Genomic DNA, 13,921 nt, shown 5'->3' on the forward strand with positions numbered 1-13,921 from the left:
TGATCAACCGCCGATCATGTGCCTCACTGTGCCTCGCCAGTGGCCACAGCGACCAGACTTCGACTTCGAGAGAGTCGCAGAAGAAGTCGACACAGAAGACAGACAGAAAAACCAAAAACCCAATGCCATCCACGAAAGGCATCGGCGCTAAGAATAAGGCTAATCCGGTGAATGTGTCCGCACCTTGCTACGGTCCTACCCTGACGCCCCTGTCCACAGCCGAAACCCATGCCATCTCATTTCGATTAACACTCCATCATTTGCTTCGCGTGGCCTCATTGGCCCATCTGCAAGGCACATAACTCCTAGTCGGCCCAATCCCCGAAAGATGCCCCGTACTTCCAGTTAGAATGCACACTTGCTCTGACTGCATGGCAGGGGAAACGGGCCAGAGGTTGGGGCTATTGGCTGGAGCGGCCAATCGACAATTACACCACCCGCCGTCGCAGGCTTGCTCTCTCTGGCTCGTGGACCATGCCATGGATGCCATGGACCGTGGACCGTGGATCGCGCACATGGGGGCCCAGGCCATACCCATAATGCAAGCAAGCACTTGGCACTTGGCAGGCAAGCGAAGCTCACAGCTTCTGCACAGGGCTCAGGGCTGTCCGTCCCCTCGCCCACCATCCACTGGGATTGGGCCTACTGGCTCCCCCTAATCTAAGGAGGATCCCCCATGAGTCGATCGAGTCAAGTCGCAAGACTCCTCTTCCACTCTTTGCTTGCTTGCGCGACCGCTTCACGTCTCTTGCTGCCGGGTCCTCACCGCCGTCGCTCTCTACTCTCCTTATTCTTTTATGCAGACTTTCTGCTGTCGTTCTTTATTCTAGTGACAACTGTCGCGCCCACATTCTTTTTCTGCCTAGGTCCGGTCCTCGTTCGTTATCGAATCGGCTTATTTACGTGAGCAGTCCCACGGAGACCATCTTCACCTGAAGCCTCTTCGTCTCTCGCAAATCTCGACGATCCCGTTGATCACTCGCTTTAGATCTTCACCTGTCGCGTTAGGTTCTCGACCTCGGTGCTTGGATCGTCTAAAACATCACTCACTTTTGTGGGGATTTACACTCTCTTTCGACAGCGCGACTTGTGAATATATCAACCAACGACATGAAGCTTTCAGCATTACAGGCGACCCTCGGGTCTGCCGCACTCTTACTGGTGGAACCGACCGTGGCCATTGCTGCGCACAAGCACAAGCATCTGGGGAGACGAAATGACCACAGCCAACTCCACAGCAGAAGCGCCGTCGCACATCTGGAGGACCGAGGTCTGGCCTGCAAATTCCCGTCTGGCGATGGACTCGTTCCCGTTTCGCCCAACGCCATGAACGGCGGTTGGGCTCTGAGCCCCGACCAGGTCTGCAGCCCCGGCAAATACTGCCCATATGCCTGCCCCCCGGGTGAGATGATGGCACAGTGGAAGCCGTTCTCGACTTACGCCACTACCGATAGGATGGCTGGTGGCCTGCACTGCGGTTTGGATGGCAAGGTCTCCAAGCCTTTCGACGACAAGCCTTTGTGCATGAAGGGTACCGGTAACGTCAAGGTTGTGAACAAGTGCGGCAAGGTCACCTCGTTCTGCCAAACTGTGTTGCCCGGTATGGAGGATATGATCATTCCCAACGATATTTACGACGAGCAAACCATCGCCGTCCCTGGAACCGAATACTGGGACGCCACTGCTGCTCAGTAAGTTCTCCCAAGAAAAATGAGTCGCTGGCGTGTTCTAACGGATCCCTCCAGCTACTACATCAACGAGCCTGGCGTGTCATCGAGCGAAGGCTGTATTTGGGGTGATGATTCCAAGCCTATGGGTGTAAGTTGCAAGAATCGTTGTCAAGAACAATAGTACATACTAATATTTTGTGATAGAACTGGGCTTTCTATGTTGCTGGCACCAATACCGATCACACTGGAAGCACTTTCGTCAAGCTTGGAATCAACCCTATTTTTGAAGCGTCTTCTCTGGCTGGCAAGAAGCCTACATTTGGCATGGAAATCAAGTGCAACAGTGGCAACTGTCAAGGCCTGCCCTGCCGCGTTGACGGCAGTGGTGTCACTAGCAGCGACAAGTCGAACGGGGCTGGCGGCTCAGCATTCTGCGTAGCGACCGTACCTCAGGGGGGCTCAGCTAGCATTGTTGTCTTCAACCTCGACGGGTCTTCTGGCAGCGATGACAAGCCGAAAGCGACATCGTCGGCTAAACCCTCGCCCTCGCCTACACCTACGCCTACCTCTACTCCTAGCCCAACCCCCACCTCAACCAAGACAACGCCCACGACGACCAGCACCAGCACCACTCCCACATCAACTTCTACCTCTACAACTTCGACGACCTCCAGCACACCAACCACATCTTCAACAACCTCAACGTCATCACCAACAAGCTCAGCTATCTCCACGGACTCTGCTACGGCTACAAGCAGCTCCACGGAGAAGCCTAGCGCATCCTTGTTTGCCTTTGGCGGTATTTTCCAGGAGAACGGCACAGCTACGGCGTCCTACACCTGGACGCCGTCGTCGGTGGCCAAGCCAACTGCTGTTGCGACCAGCGGCGGATCCGATGCCCCCTCCGCTGCTGGATCTGCAGCCCCTACGGAGTCCGCCAAAAATGAGAGTGCAGGCCCACAGGGTAGCAGTGCCGTTGTCGGCCTGGTCATCGCCGTTTTCGCGGCTGCCTGCATCTTGTAGACGGCGCCGAACACCTGTATCGGGGAGGCGGCAGCACAATCTCTTTCGGCGTGTACAATTTTAACTACTACCAGGCAGCCATACCCTCTGCCAGGGCATACCAATTATTTTCACATTCACAGACCTCGCAAGGGGACATTATTTTCCATTTATAACCTACGCTGTGCCGCCGCCACCCCTTTGGTGCACACCCCCGGAGCTGGTGTTCGGACATCCTTGATTCCGTATATACAACAGCTTAGGGGTTTGTACCCTCCTGCAGTGCTTACTGCGCACGATCTACTACCCGTATTGTCTATTGTTTAAATGTTATTCTGGTCGCGCTCTGCGATTCGCGCACTGCTTCTTGCATATGTTCTACCTTTTGCGACATCATTCTGAGGGCTGCGCGCATATTTTTCTTCCCATTCGGCAATATACCCTTTTTCTTTCTACGAATGATGCAGCTTGGCGGCTTTGTTGAGCGTTGTTATTTTGTTTTGTACGGACGAAGCGTTTTCTTCAAGGGGGCGAGTTGGTGAGGTGGACGGCCAGAGTGGCCTATCGAGCAGCGTTCTTGGAGGTCCCTGTGAGAACGAGGTCTCTTTTTCAACTTCAACAGGGGCGACGCATACGCAGTCTACGTGTTTAGGAATATGTTTGAAGTGAAGACGGACCCTAAGGCGATCCGATGATATGATCCTTTTATGACCATTTGGGAGGGGAAGGCACCAATGAGGCCTTGTTGGCGGCGGTGTCTTAAGGCAAAGGGGGGGAAAACTTACTTTAGGACATAGTTTCTAATTATCTTAAGTATCTGGTGTGTTCCGGGGGCGGCTCTTCGTCCCCTCCGCTCGCCAGATATATATACCATACTTGATTCATATGGAAACGGAGTCGCACGTGAGCCTTACCTTGCCCTCGTTGTTTATGTCTTCGTGAAGTTTTACGACATGCAAGAACCATGGAATTGTGAAGAGGTGGCGCGAGGGGGTTTTGATCGCTCAGGACGGAGGAGCGTCGCCTGTGACGGTGGTAGTGTTGTCGTCACTCTTCATCATCTGCGCAGGCGCCCACCTCATCGCTTCGTGGTGCCAGCTCACCGGCGCAGCCACGTTCTGTGTGAGTCGCTCATCCCCAAGGCGCGACTTTGCCGCTTCGAGACGGACAAGCCACTCCACAACCACGGCTCCACGGCGACCAATTCAGCCTTCCACGATCGGTAGACTGAAGACATCGCTATGCTTGGTCACGAACAACAGTTGACAGTACTGAGCGCCGCAAAAATGGATTTGGAAGACCTGTTTATGATAGCTTCTATTTGAGTTTGTACAGTGAGAGGCAATTTTCTCTTTCCGTCTCCAGGAGCTAGTTTGACCATGACCGAATCCGGCCAGCTTGAACGTCAACCAGTGGATCGGGCATGGCCTATAGTATAAATTGTTTAGGGCATTGAGTCACGGAGGATCCTTGGCCAAAAACCAGACGCCTACGACCGGCCGGGGAGAGGCGCAGTCTACGCCCTACAACTGACTTACACCATTCCTTGTTTGCTTCTTGCATGTCTTATGACTGTGCATAACCAACTATATTAGTCCTAATGTCCGGCTTCCCCAGTCGTTCATCACTTCCTTGGCCAAACGCAGTCTATCTAGTCTTTCCCCAGTCTGCTAGCTGAGTGACTATACTCGTCTACCTTATCCGCAGTAAAGAGCTTCACCTGACCATCGACCTTTACCACCACCACCGCCACCATGGCGCTGCCCTTCAAGCCCCTAGCCTCGCTAGCTCCGCAGTTCACCATGGCCCGGTGCACGCCGGCCGACGTACCGCAGCTGTGGGACATCTACAGCGCCGCGTTTCTGGGAACCCGCTTCTGCTACTTCTGGCCGGCGTCGCGCGCGGCCATGGCGCGGTGGTCGGACCTGCGGTTCCGCAAGCGGTTCCAGGACCCGACAGACCACGAGTTCAAGGTGGTGGACGGCGAGACGGGCCAGATCGCCGGCTTCGTCCGCTGGTTGGTCCCCGAGGCCATGGGCCCCGTCATGGAGGAGGGCTTCCGCACGTTCAGCGAGGCCGAGAGCGGCCTGGCGGAGGGGGTCGACGTGCCGGACATGGCCGAGGGGGCGCCGGCGCACGCGTGGACGAACTTCTTCGAGCCCATCAAGGCTTCCGGGGTTAAGTGGGATTCCGCGCATAAGCTCAGTCAGTCAAATCCGGCCTTCTCAAAATCGAAAGTTTCGACTTGGGAACTGTTCTTTTTATATGGTATACGTGCTGACTGGAAATCGATTGTGTTAGATTTGACTCTGCTGTGTGTTCATCCGTCTTACCAGGGCCGCGGCCTCTCCAATGCGCTGCTCAAGCCCATGCTGGATCTCGCAGACCAGCTGGGTGTCACGGCGTACCTCGAGGCACTGGAGAATGCCACGCCGGTCTACGAGAAGCTGGGCTTCAGAAGGGTGGACGAGATAGTTTATGACGAGAGCAAGACTGGGCACGAAGGGGTACGCCGCATAGATGTGATGCTTCGAGAGCCAATGCAGCATTTAGCTAGTCAGGTAGTTGGATAAAAGCCACGACAGCAAAGTATAGCAACTGAACTGGACAATCCCGTTTAAGTCTATCTAGTCTAAGTGAACATGTATCTATATGCAAAGTTGACTAGCTCTTCTGGTTTCCGTACAGCAGACCCCCAACCATCTCGGCGATGGCCAGGGAGCTGGTGAGCCCGGGGCTCTCCATCCCTAACAGGTTGATCCAACCCTCGAACCCTTCCTCCTTCTTGATGTAGAAATCAATGAAACCCTTGCCCTGCCCCACGGCACTCGCCTTGCCCAGCTTGGGCCGGATGCCCGCGTAGTCGGGCACCAGCGCCGACCCGTCGACCGACGGCAGGTACTCGCGGATGGCGTCGAGGGCCTGCGGCAGCCGCGACGAGTTGACCTCCAGCTGGGTCGGGTCGTCCACCCACTCGACGTCGGGCCCGAACCGCAGGCGGCCCGCCATGTCGAGCGTCAGGTGGGTGCCCAGGCCGCCGGCGCCGGGCATGGTGACGGGGTAGATCAGACGGTTGACCTTGGGCGCCCCGGCGCCGCTGTACGAGAAGTAGTTGCCCTTGGCGTAGTACAGCTGCATGCGGCGCTCCGGCGGCGCGATGAGGTTGTGCACGTCGATGGCGCCGAGCCCCGCGCAGTTGACGAGCGTCTCGGTCTCGATGGTCGACTCCTCCCCCATGGCGGCGTCGCGCACCGTGAGCCGCCAGCCGCCCGCCCCGTTCGCCCCGCCGATGGGCGCGACGGCGACGACGGCGCTGTTGAGCGCCGTCTCGCCGCCCGCCTCCTCGAAGTGGCCCTGCAGCGCGACCATGAGGGCGTGCGAGTCGACGATGCCGCTCGTGGGGCTATCGAGGGCGCCGGCGGCGGCGCGGACCTCTGGCTCCTCGCGGGCCTGCTCGGCGGCCCCCACCCAGCTCGTGGGCACGCCGATGACGTCGCGGCAGAAGGCGTGGGTGCGCTCGAGGATCTCGCGCTGGGCGTCGTCCTGGGCCACGACCCACTTGCCGGTGCGGCGGTGCGGCACGCCGTGGCGCCCGCAGTAGTCGTACAGCAGCGCCTTGCCCCGGATGCACAGGCGCGTCTTGAGCGAGTCGGCGCCGTAGTAGATGCCCGCGTGGATCACCTCCGAGTTGCGCGACGACGTCTCGGTGCCGACCTGGCCGTGCCGCTCCAGGAGCAGCGTCGTCGCGTCCGGCCGCGTCGTGGCCAGGTGCCGCGCCGTGGCGAGGCCGATGACTCCGCCGCCTACGACCTGTGTGCAAGGTTAGCTACATGAGAATCTATTTCCAAGTTGCGCATGCAAATTTTGATGGCGCCGAGACGACCAATGGCTGCGCCAGGGAAAAAAGAAGAAACGCACGACATGTGTGAAATCGGCTCGCGCAGCGGCTGTGCTCGAAAACAGACGAGACCGGCTCTTGGTAGAAGCTAAAAGTCCTTGACGGCCCAGAACCCTCACAAACATTTTCAATATACTGAGGATGCTCAAGGCGAGGGGGGAAAATAGATTGAGAGGGATCCACGCGTCGGCCTTGATGGCATAAACTAAATATGTCAAGACGCATTAATAGTGGAATCGGCTACCGAGTCCTGGCTTCGTTTCCTTATTGCAATCACCACATCCGCCGTTCAATTCGACGCATAAAGCAAGGGCAACTTGTGTCCATCCTGTTGATAGCGTTGTTTGTTGTTGGGGCTGCATACAAGCAATACTCAATGCTTAGGGCCACACAGTAGGTACAACCATTACCTGATACTTCGAATCACTAGCATAAAAGCGACTGCCCTTGGAAAACACACGGGGCCAGCTGTTTAAAGGCGAATATAGCCAGCGCATCAAGGAATCCGCCCGCCTGATCAATAGTAATAGTAACAGTAATAATAATAACCAATGGTATCCCCCTCGGCAGCACAAAAACGAAATTTGCCATCTTTGCCACCGAAATTCCAAACCGTAACACCGGACCAGAATGCTGAATGGACACCCAAACGCCAAATCACGCAGCTTTCGACCCCAAATGTACATCCCTACTATCAACGAAGGCTTATGTGTGGGAAATACTTGCGCCCCTGGAGGTTCACGCGGAATTCGTATACTCCGTCTTCAGTAGCCACCCACCTGTAGATGCTGCGTTAGCCACGGTTGCCTTGACACGAACTTCACCTTTGATGCAGACTTACAGGATTTGGCCGTCTTCGCTCCAGGCAAGGCCCGCTGTGTCGTCCGGGTACTGAGGATGATCACGCGTGTTGAGCCTCCGGTAGTTCTGCCGAGATGCGAACCCGGACAGATCGTCGTTCCATACATCGCTTATGACGGGTATCCCGCGCCGTGCTCGGTTGAGTGTCTCTGCTCTGGATGTGCTGTCGTTTGCTGCATTCCCGTCACCCCCGCTGATGTTGTAGAGCGCCTCGAGATCCGCCCAGCCCGACGCAAACCTACCCCATGGCGTGGGCGAGTCCCTCGACAGGGATCCACCGAAGTCGATCCCAGAAGGCGCTTGCGACCTAGAGGCAGAGGCGGATGCCGGTGCTGCAGTGGGCCCCGAGTCGGCCGTCTGGGACAGACTCTGCATGGCCGATCCCCGTCTTCGCGGCGTGGGCGCGCGCCTCTCGCGGTCATACTGGTCGGCCCCGGACGCAGGAACGGGCAGGCGGGTCTGGTCGCGAGCTTCGCGGGTGCTGCGTTCACGCTCAAGAATGCGGGTGAGCGTTTCTCGCTGTTGTCGCAGCATGTGAGCAATTTCTCTATAAGTTTGCAGGGTTGTCTGTTCGGTGTCCCGATCCGTTGGATTATGAAGGCTCAGCCGCGCCGGTGTCATTGAACTGGATGGTGATGGTGCACTTACACGCTCGGCCCAGACTGACGACCTCCAGGCCGCACTGCCCCTTTGCACATGCTGTCCCGCTTGATCTCGCGCCTCTCGGGCCTCTCTTGTCTCGCGACGGCGTCGATCGTTCTGGACAGCCTCTAGGATTGCCGTTTCCTCCGGCGTAAAGGGGTGATTTAGCCTGTCGGCCGTGTCTGAAGACTCGGGATTGGGAAGCGGCCGGGGTGAGCCAGTCCGGCCTAAAAGATTGGAGAGGTGAGAGGAACTCCCACCTCCCGTCGGTGCGTTGCGGTCACTGCGATGGTCAAGAAGACGGGGGTCTATGGTGCTCCTGTCATTGAGAGGCAAGTGCTCCACCCCCTCGAGCGCATCTAACGCGATAACTTGTCTTTGGGTGAAATTGCTGCGTGCGTCTGCGATTCCAATTCGACCCCTATGCTCCGTCCAAGCCAACAAGTCGAACGGCCCAGGACAGAAAGCCATATCTCTAACCGCTGCATTGTCTTGTGGGAAACGCGCAGAATAGAACCAGGTGATGAGAGGGTCCACTTTGGCTTCCAAAATGGCGGCTACGTCGAATATAGAGATAGTCCCGTACTGCGTACCGACCGCGAGATAGCGGCCCGAGGCAGAGAAACAGACCGCAAAACTCCCTCGGCAGTCACTGGGGCTCTTTTTCTTCTGGTCCTTCAGCCGTATCCTCGGTAACGGTTTCCACTGTGGACAGTCTCCCATCTTGCCCCTCTTCACGACTTTGCGTATGTGGATGTAGAGGTACGGGTCATCACTGATAGCGGCTAGTAGAGTACCGTCGGGAGAAAGAACGCCACGGTTGACACAGTCCGGGTATTCGAGCTCGTCAAGATCTTCGCATTCTTGCAGGTTAATAATAGTGATGGTCTTGTCGTTGTTCGCAAGGACCGCCACAGGCGTCGCGTACGGTTGCGTTCGTGCCGGAGGAGGCGTTGCCGTCGGCGCCTTCGAAGGCTGCCATATCGTGATGCAGTTGACCCGTTCGGTTCCGAATGTTTTACTCAGACATGTCCACGACCTCCCAGGACCGTTCAACCGGCGCTCCAGCATATTGAACATGTCTCTGCTGAACTGTGTGAGAGAGGTGTCGCCTCCGAGTGACGATTCTTGCGGGTTGAGATGTGACCGAAAGTCATTGGCTAATGCTGCCTCGTCTGCGCCGGGACCGCTTGCGCTGTTGGCCTCAAGACCCTCCTCTGTTTGTCCGATGTCTCGAATGATGGCGAATTCGCCGTTCTCCCCGCCACAACAGATCCAGCCATTCTTAGCCACCATGCATCTAGGATGGAACTTGAGGACCTTCACTGTTTCCGCCTCGCGTGTTCGTGTATCGAGGCGTATGATGTGGGTACCCATCATCCCCGTCGGGTAGTAAAGTACATCATTTCCCTCGGCGCTAATGACGGATCGGAGTTGCCAGTGTCTAGAGGATGCCGGTCTGTTAGTCGTTCCCGAAGCACAAGAGAGCAGTCCTCCCTATTGATTTCTGTCGCGCGTACGTACATGGGTGATATCTGGGCGCGGTAGTGTTTGCGCCCTTTCTTGAGAATTAGATTCTCGGTTGGCCAACAGCTACGGAGGTGGCCAGTCAGTCAGTCGGATCGGGCGCGGACTCGGGGCACAGCTGGTAATGGGACAAGCGATTAGACAGCAATCGCAGGGAATGTACTAACCTGGCCGCTTCGTCCGGGACGAGCATGACGCCGACTGATGGCAAAGATCAATCAGGTACTGAAGCATTTATCGGAAGCCCATATGTTGCCCTCAGCAGGTGTAGTGGGAGTCGGAGCGAAATAAAGGCTTTGCCAGGGCCGTGCGATAGGAGCGATCCGGACAAAGGACGAGCGGCGCAAAGCTTTCGGAATCGATGTGATAGGAAGGTGGCGTGGTATTATTATGTTGTGCTGCGCTGCCCTTTGAGAGGTCCGTTGAAGGCCTCTCAGTGTTTAGGTACTTCCAACGCCGAACTTGTACTGTTTTAAGCTGGATGGGACACGGATAAGCGACCCAGGTCCAACTACCGTAACCAGCTCTCGACTCGATTGGGCGGCAGCCTGGCTGTGGGGGCAAGGATGGCAGAGAGTGAGAGAGAGCGCGCGCGCGTGAGGGAGAGGGAGAGGGAGAGGGTGAGGGAGAGACAGGAATTGGACAAGACGGACGGATGGATGAAAACAATAGAGAAGGTGGAATTTGGCAATTGACAAGTCTATGCCCCGAGAAGAATCTTGGTGATAGGGCCCCGGGGTGTTCTTGGTGGTTTGGTTGAAGAGCGGAAATGCAAGGTAGTTAGTTGTTGAATGAGTTGAAGCAACATCAAAATGCTAGGACGGTCTCATAGTTATGACGTGCAAAGCGGTCCACCAAAAACCACAAGGTCCGAGATGTCCCAAGTTCCGTATCGACCGTGGAATGGGTTTGGAGTCAGTGCTTGTATACATATACATGGACCAACTACATCAGCAGCCGGATCGTTGTGTTACATCCCCTCCAGAACAAAACAGTCAAGCGGAACGAGTGCATCACGTTTGCGATAAGAACGGCAATTGGAGGTTCGACTCTGCCCCGTTTGGGCTGCCGAGCCATTTGCGGATTGCAGGATGCGTGAATCGGAGGTGCAAGGGAGGCTAATAAACAATAGGTAGGTACATAATTCTTACCAGTCGTCTGGAATGGGGCAATCCCAGGCGTTGTGCCGATTGCGCCTCGTGGTTGGTCCGTTGACCATCGTGTATCTTTCATGTCGCTTTCCGTCCTTCCTATGTTTCTTCTGAGGTGGACTGCCTGGTGTGATGAGAAAGTATAAACCGTGGCCATGTACAGTCTGTCAATGCCGACTTGTTTACTGTCGGCGACTGGGGAGTTGGGCATGGACATGGCCGTATGCAGGCACTTACCCACCTGCTTACCCACCCGGATGGATGATTCATGAAGAGCTGCCATGCTAGACATGCCAACAGAGGCGCTCGGGGATACCGGCGAGGGTCGGAGGCCATGTTTGCCCCGGGGAGAGGTGTATGCTGGCTGTGGGTGTAAGTCGACCTCAGCCTGCGACCGCACTGCGACTGCGCAGCGACTGCAGTCACTGCTATGCAATCCATAAAATCCTGCCTCTTACCGATTTGCTCCGTGGCTAGGCCCAGTGGGGGAAGGCGTCCCTACCCGGGCCCCGTTTTTCTGTCGCTTCTTGCGGTTTTTGGTGGAAGAGTCGACAGAAGGCAGTGGAAAAAAAGACTGAGCTTCCCCAGCCGAGCTCAGAATTTTTAAAAGCCCTTTGAAAAACTTCAGAGGCTCAGACCCGACTCTTCCTCATCTATCTCATCATCCCCAATCCTCTCGCCCTCTGTAATCTAGATCCTCCCCTCCCCTTCCTTCCGCCGAGGGTTGATCTTGTTCTCTATATTGCGCCATTACTTCACCTTCTTGTATTTTAATCCCACACACAGCCAGCCGACAAGATGATGTCCGCCGCGCGCTTCACCAGAGCTGTAAGTGCACCCACGTCATGATTTCCGCCCACCTCGGGCTCTGCTTTCGCATACTGACCCATATCCCAGCTTCCCCGAGCAACCACAACAGCTTCCCGATGGGCTGCGCCTATGCGAAAGCCTCTGGGCTCCAGCTTCGCTCGGTATGAGTCCACGGAAGGAAAGGTGCAGGGTGCTGTGATCGGTATTGATCTGGGTATGTCGTCAACTTTTTTCTTTCCCCACTGCCTCCCCCACCCCTCAAGAGGCGCGTGCTGACTTGCTTAACCACTAGGTACCACAAACTCTGCCGTTGCCATTATGGAAGGCAAGGTTCCCAGAATCATCGAGAACTCTGAAGGTGCCCGCACAACACCATCCGTCGTGGCTTTCGCCCAGGATGGCGAGCGATTGGTCGGTGTTGCTGCTAAGCGACAGGCCGTCGTCAACCCCGAGAACACACTCTTTGCTACTAAGCGATTAATTGGTCGCAAGTTTACCGATGTCGAGGTTCAAAGGGATATCAAGGAGGTTCCCTACAAGATTACTCAGCACTCCAACGGCGATGCTTGGGTCGAGTCTCGTGGCCAGAAGTACTCTCCTTCGCAGATTGGTGGTTTCGTCCTGAACAAGATGAAGGAGACTGCCGAGGCCTACCTCAGCAAGCCCGTCAAGAACGCTGTCGTCACTGTGCCCGCCTACTTCAACGACTCCCAACGTCAGGCCACCAAGGATGCCGGTCAAATTGCTGGCCTGAACGTCCTCCGTGTCGTCAACGAGCCTACTGCTGCTGCCCTTGCCTACGGCCTGGAGAAGGAGGCTGACCGCGTTGTCGCCGTCTACGATCTCGGTGGTGGTACTTTCGATATCTCCGTTCTGGAGATCCAGAACGGTGTCTTCGAGGTCAAGTCTACCAACGGTGATACCCACTTGGGTGGTGAGGATTTCGATATCCTCCTCGTCCGTCACCTTGTTCAGCAGTTCAAGAAGGAGTCTGGCATCGATCTGTCTGGCGACCGCATGGCTATCCAGCGTATCCGTGAGGCTGCTGAGAAGGCCAAGATCGAGCTGTCCTCGTCTCTCCAGACCGATATCAGCCTGCCTTTCATCACTGCTGATGCCTCCGGCCCTAAGCACATCAACAGCAAGATGACCCGTGCTCAGCTCGAGAGCATGATGGACCCCCTCATCACCCGTACCATTGAGCCCGTCCGCAAGGCTCTGAAGGATGCCAGCCTCCAGGCCAAGGACATCCAGGAGGTCATCCTTGTCGGTGGTATGACGCGTATGCCCAAGGTTTCCGGAGTCGGTCAAGAGCATCTTCGGCCGCGACCCCGCCAAGTCCGTCAACCCTGATGAGGCCGTCGCCATTGGTGCCGCTATCCAGGGTGCTGTCCTGTCTGGTGAGGTCAAGGATCTTCTCCTCCTTGACGTCACCCCTCTGTCTCTGGGTATCGAGACCCTCGGTGGTGTCTTCACTCGCCTGATCAACCGTAACACCACCATCCCCACCAAGAAGTCCCAGACCTTCTCCACTGCCGCCGATTTCCAGACTGCTGTCGAGATCAAGGTCTACCAGGGTGAGCGTGAGCTTGTCCGCGACAACAAGCTGCTCGGTAACTTCCAGCTGGTTGGTATCCCTCCGGCTCACCGTGGCGTTCCCCAAGTCGAGGTCACCTTCGACATTGACGCCGACTCTATCGTCCATGTCCATGCCAAGGACAAGAGCACCAACAAGGACCAGTCCATCACCATTGCCTCCGGCTCGGGTCTTTCCGACTCTGAGATCGAGCAGATGGTCCAGGACTCCGAGAAGTATGCCGAGTCTGACAAGGAGCGCAAGCTGGCCATCGAGGCTGCCAACCGTGCCGACGGCGTCCTGAACGATACCGAGAAGGCCCTCAACGAGTTCGCTGACCGTCTCGACAAGACTGAGGCTGACCAGATCCGCGAAAAGATCAACTCTCTCCGTGAGTTCGTCAGCAAGAACCAGTCTGGCGAGGGTACCGCCACCTCGACCGAGATCAAGGAGAAGACCGATGAGCTCCAGATGGCCAGCTTGAACCTCTTCGACAAGATGCACAAGGCCCGCTCCGAGAGCGGTAGCGGTGAGCAATCTGGCAGCTCCGAGGCTGGTTCGTCGGAGGGCAAGCCCGAGGATGAGAAGAAGCAGTAAATGCTTGATAACGAATTTTTCTTTACATGTTTAAATACCACGATTCATCTGAGGCGGGGATCATAGAGCCATCTCTTCATACCCCCTTGTACATCAAAAACCCTGTACTCATATATTACCGCTCTTGTCGATTCTCTAGCCTCTGTCTGCTACGGAGGTCTTGTGTTGATAAACAGCGGGTGGATGG

The 13,921-nt window shown here is 56.2% G+C and overlaps 5 protein-coding genes across 5 annotated transcripts; 3 read left to right on the plus strand and 2 right to left on the minus strand.

Annotated features, from left to right (window-relative positions):
* Positions 1 to 1,110: 1,110 nt before the first annotated feature.
* PG998_003285 (uncharacterized protein) lies at positions 1,111 to 2,693 on the plus strand (the record flags this gene model as incomplete). The annotated part of the gene is made up of 3 exons (XM_066870103.1): positions 1,111 to 1,691; positions 1,746 to 1,818; positions 1,875 to 2,693. The coding sequence occupies 3 exons, from the start codon at positions 1,111 to 1,113 to the stop codon at positions 2,691 to 2,693; spliced, it is 1,473 nt and encodes a 490-aa protein (XP_066733853.1).
* A 1,733-nt stretch (positions 2,694 to 4,426) lies between these two features.
* On the plus strand, positions 4,427 to 5,245 carry PG998_003286 (GNAT family acetyltransferase; the record flags this gene model as incomplete). The annotated part of the gene is made up of 1 exon (XM_066870104.1): positions 4,427 to 5,245. One exon carries the CDS (start codon positions 4,427 to 4,429, stop codon positions 5,243 to 5,245), a length of 819 nt encoding a protein of 272 aa, XP_066733854.1.
* Positions 5,246 to 5,336: 91 nt separating this feature from the next.
* On the minus strand, positions 5,337 to 6,695 carry PG998_003287 (FAD dependent oxidoreductase; the record flags this gene model as incomplete). The annotated part of the gene is made up of 2 exons (XM_066870105.1): positions 5,337 to 6,482; positions 6,591 to 6,695. The coding sequence occupies 2 exons, from the start codon at positions 6,693 to 6,695 to the stop codon at positions 5,337 to 5,339; spliced, it is 1,251 nt and encodes a 416-aa protein (XP_066733855.1).
* Positions 6,696 to 7,264: 569 nt separating this feature from the next.
* PG998_003288 (uncharacterized protein) lies at positions 7,265 to 9,880 on the minus strand (the record flags this gene model as incomplete). The annotated part of the gene is made up of 4 exons (XM_066870106.1): positions 9,768 to 9,880; positions 9,598 to 9,666; positions 7,412 to 9,532; positions 7,265 to 7,349 (listed from the first exon to the last, which is right to left on the minus strand). Exons 1-4 carry the CDS (start codon positions 9,791 to 9,793, stop codon positions 7,265 to 7,267), a joined length of 2,301 nt encoding a protein of 766 aa, XP_066733856.1. The 5' UTR covers positions 9,794 to 9,880.
* Positions 9,881 to 11,549: 1,669 nt separating this feature from the next.
* PG998_003289 (hsp70-like protein) lies at positions 11,550 to 13,734 on the plus strand (the record flags this gene model as incomplete). Its single annotated transcript, XM_066870107.1, has 4 exons — positions 11,550 to 11,579; positions 11,649 to 11,775; positions 11,854 to 12,827; positions 12,865 to 13,734. The coding sequence occupies 4 exons, from the start codon at positions 11,550 to 11,552 to the stop codon at positions 13,732 to 13,734; spliced, it is 2,001 nt and encodes a 666-aa protein (XP_066733857.1).
* Between the last annotated feature and the right edge of the window lie 187 nt (positions 13,735 to 13,921).

Source organism: Apiospora kogelbergensis, assembly GCF_038363985.1.
Source record: "Apiospora kogelbergensis strain CBS 113332 chromosome Unknown utg000002l_segment0_segment0, whole genome shotgun sequence".
In the NCBI taxonomy this organism is placed as follows: Eukaryota; Fungi; Ascomycota; class Sordariomycetes; order Amphisphaeriales; family Apiosporaceae; genus Apiospora; species Apiospora kogelbergensis.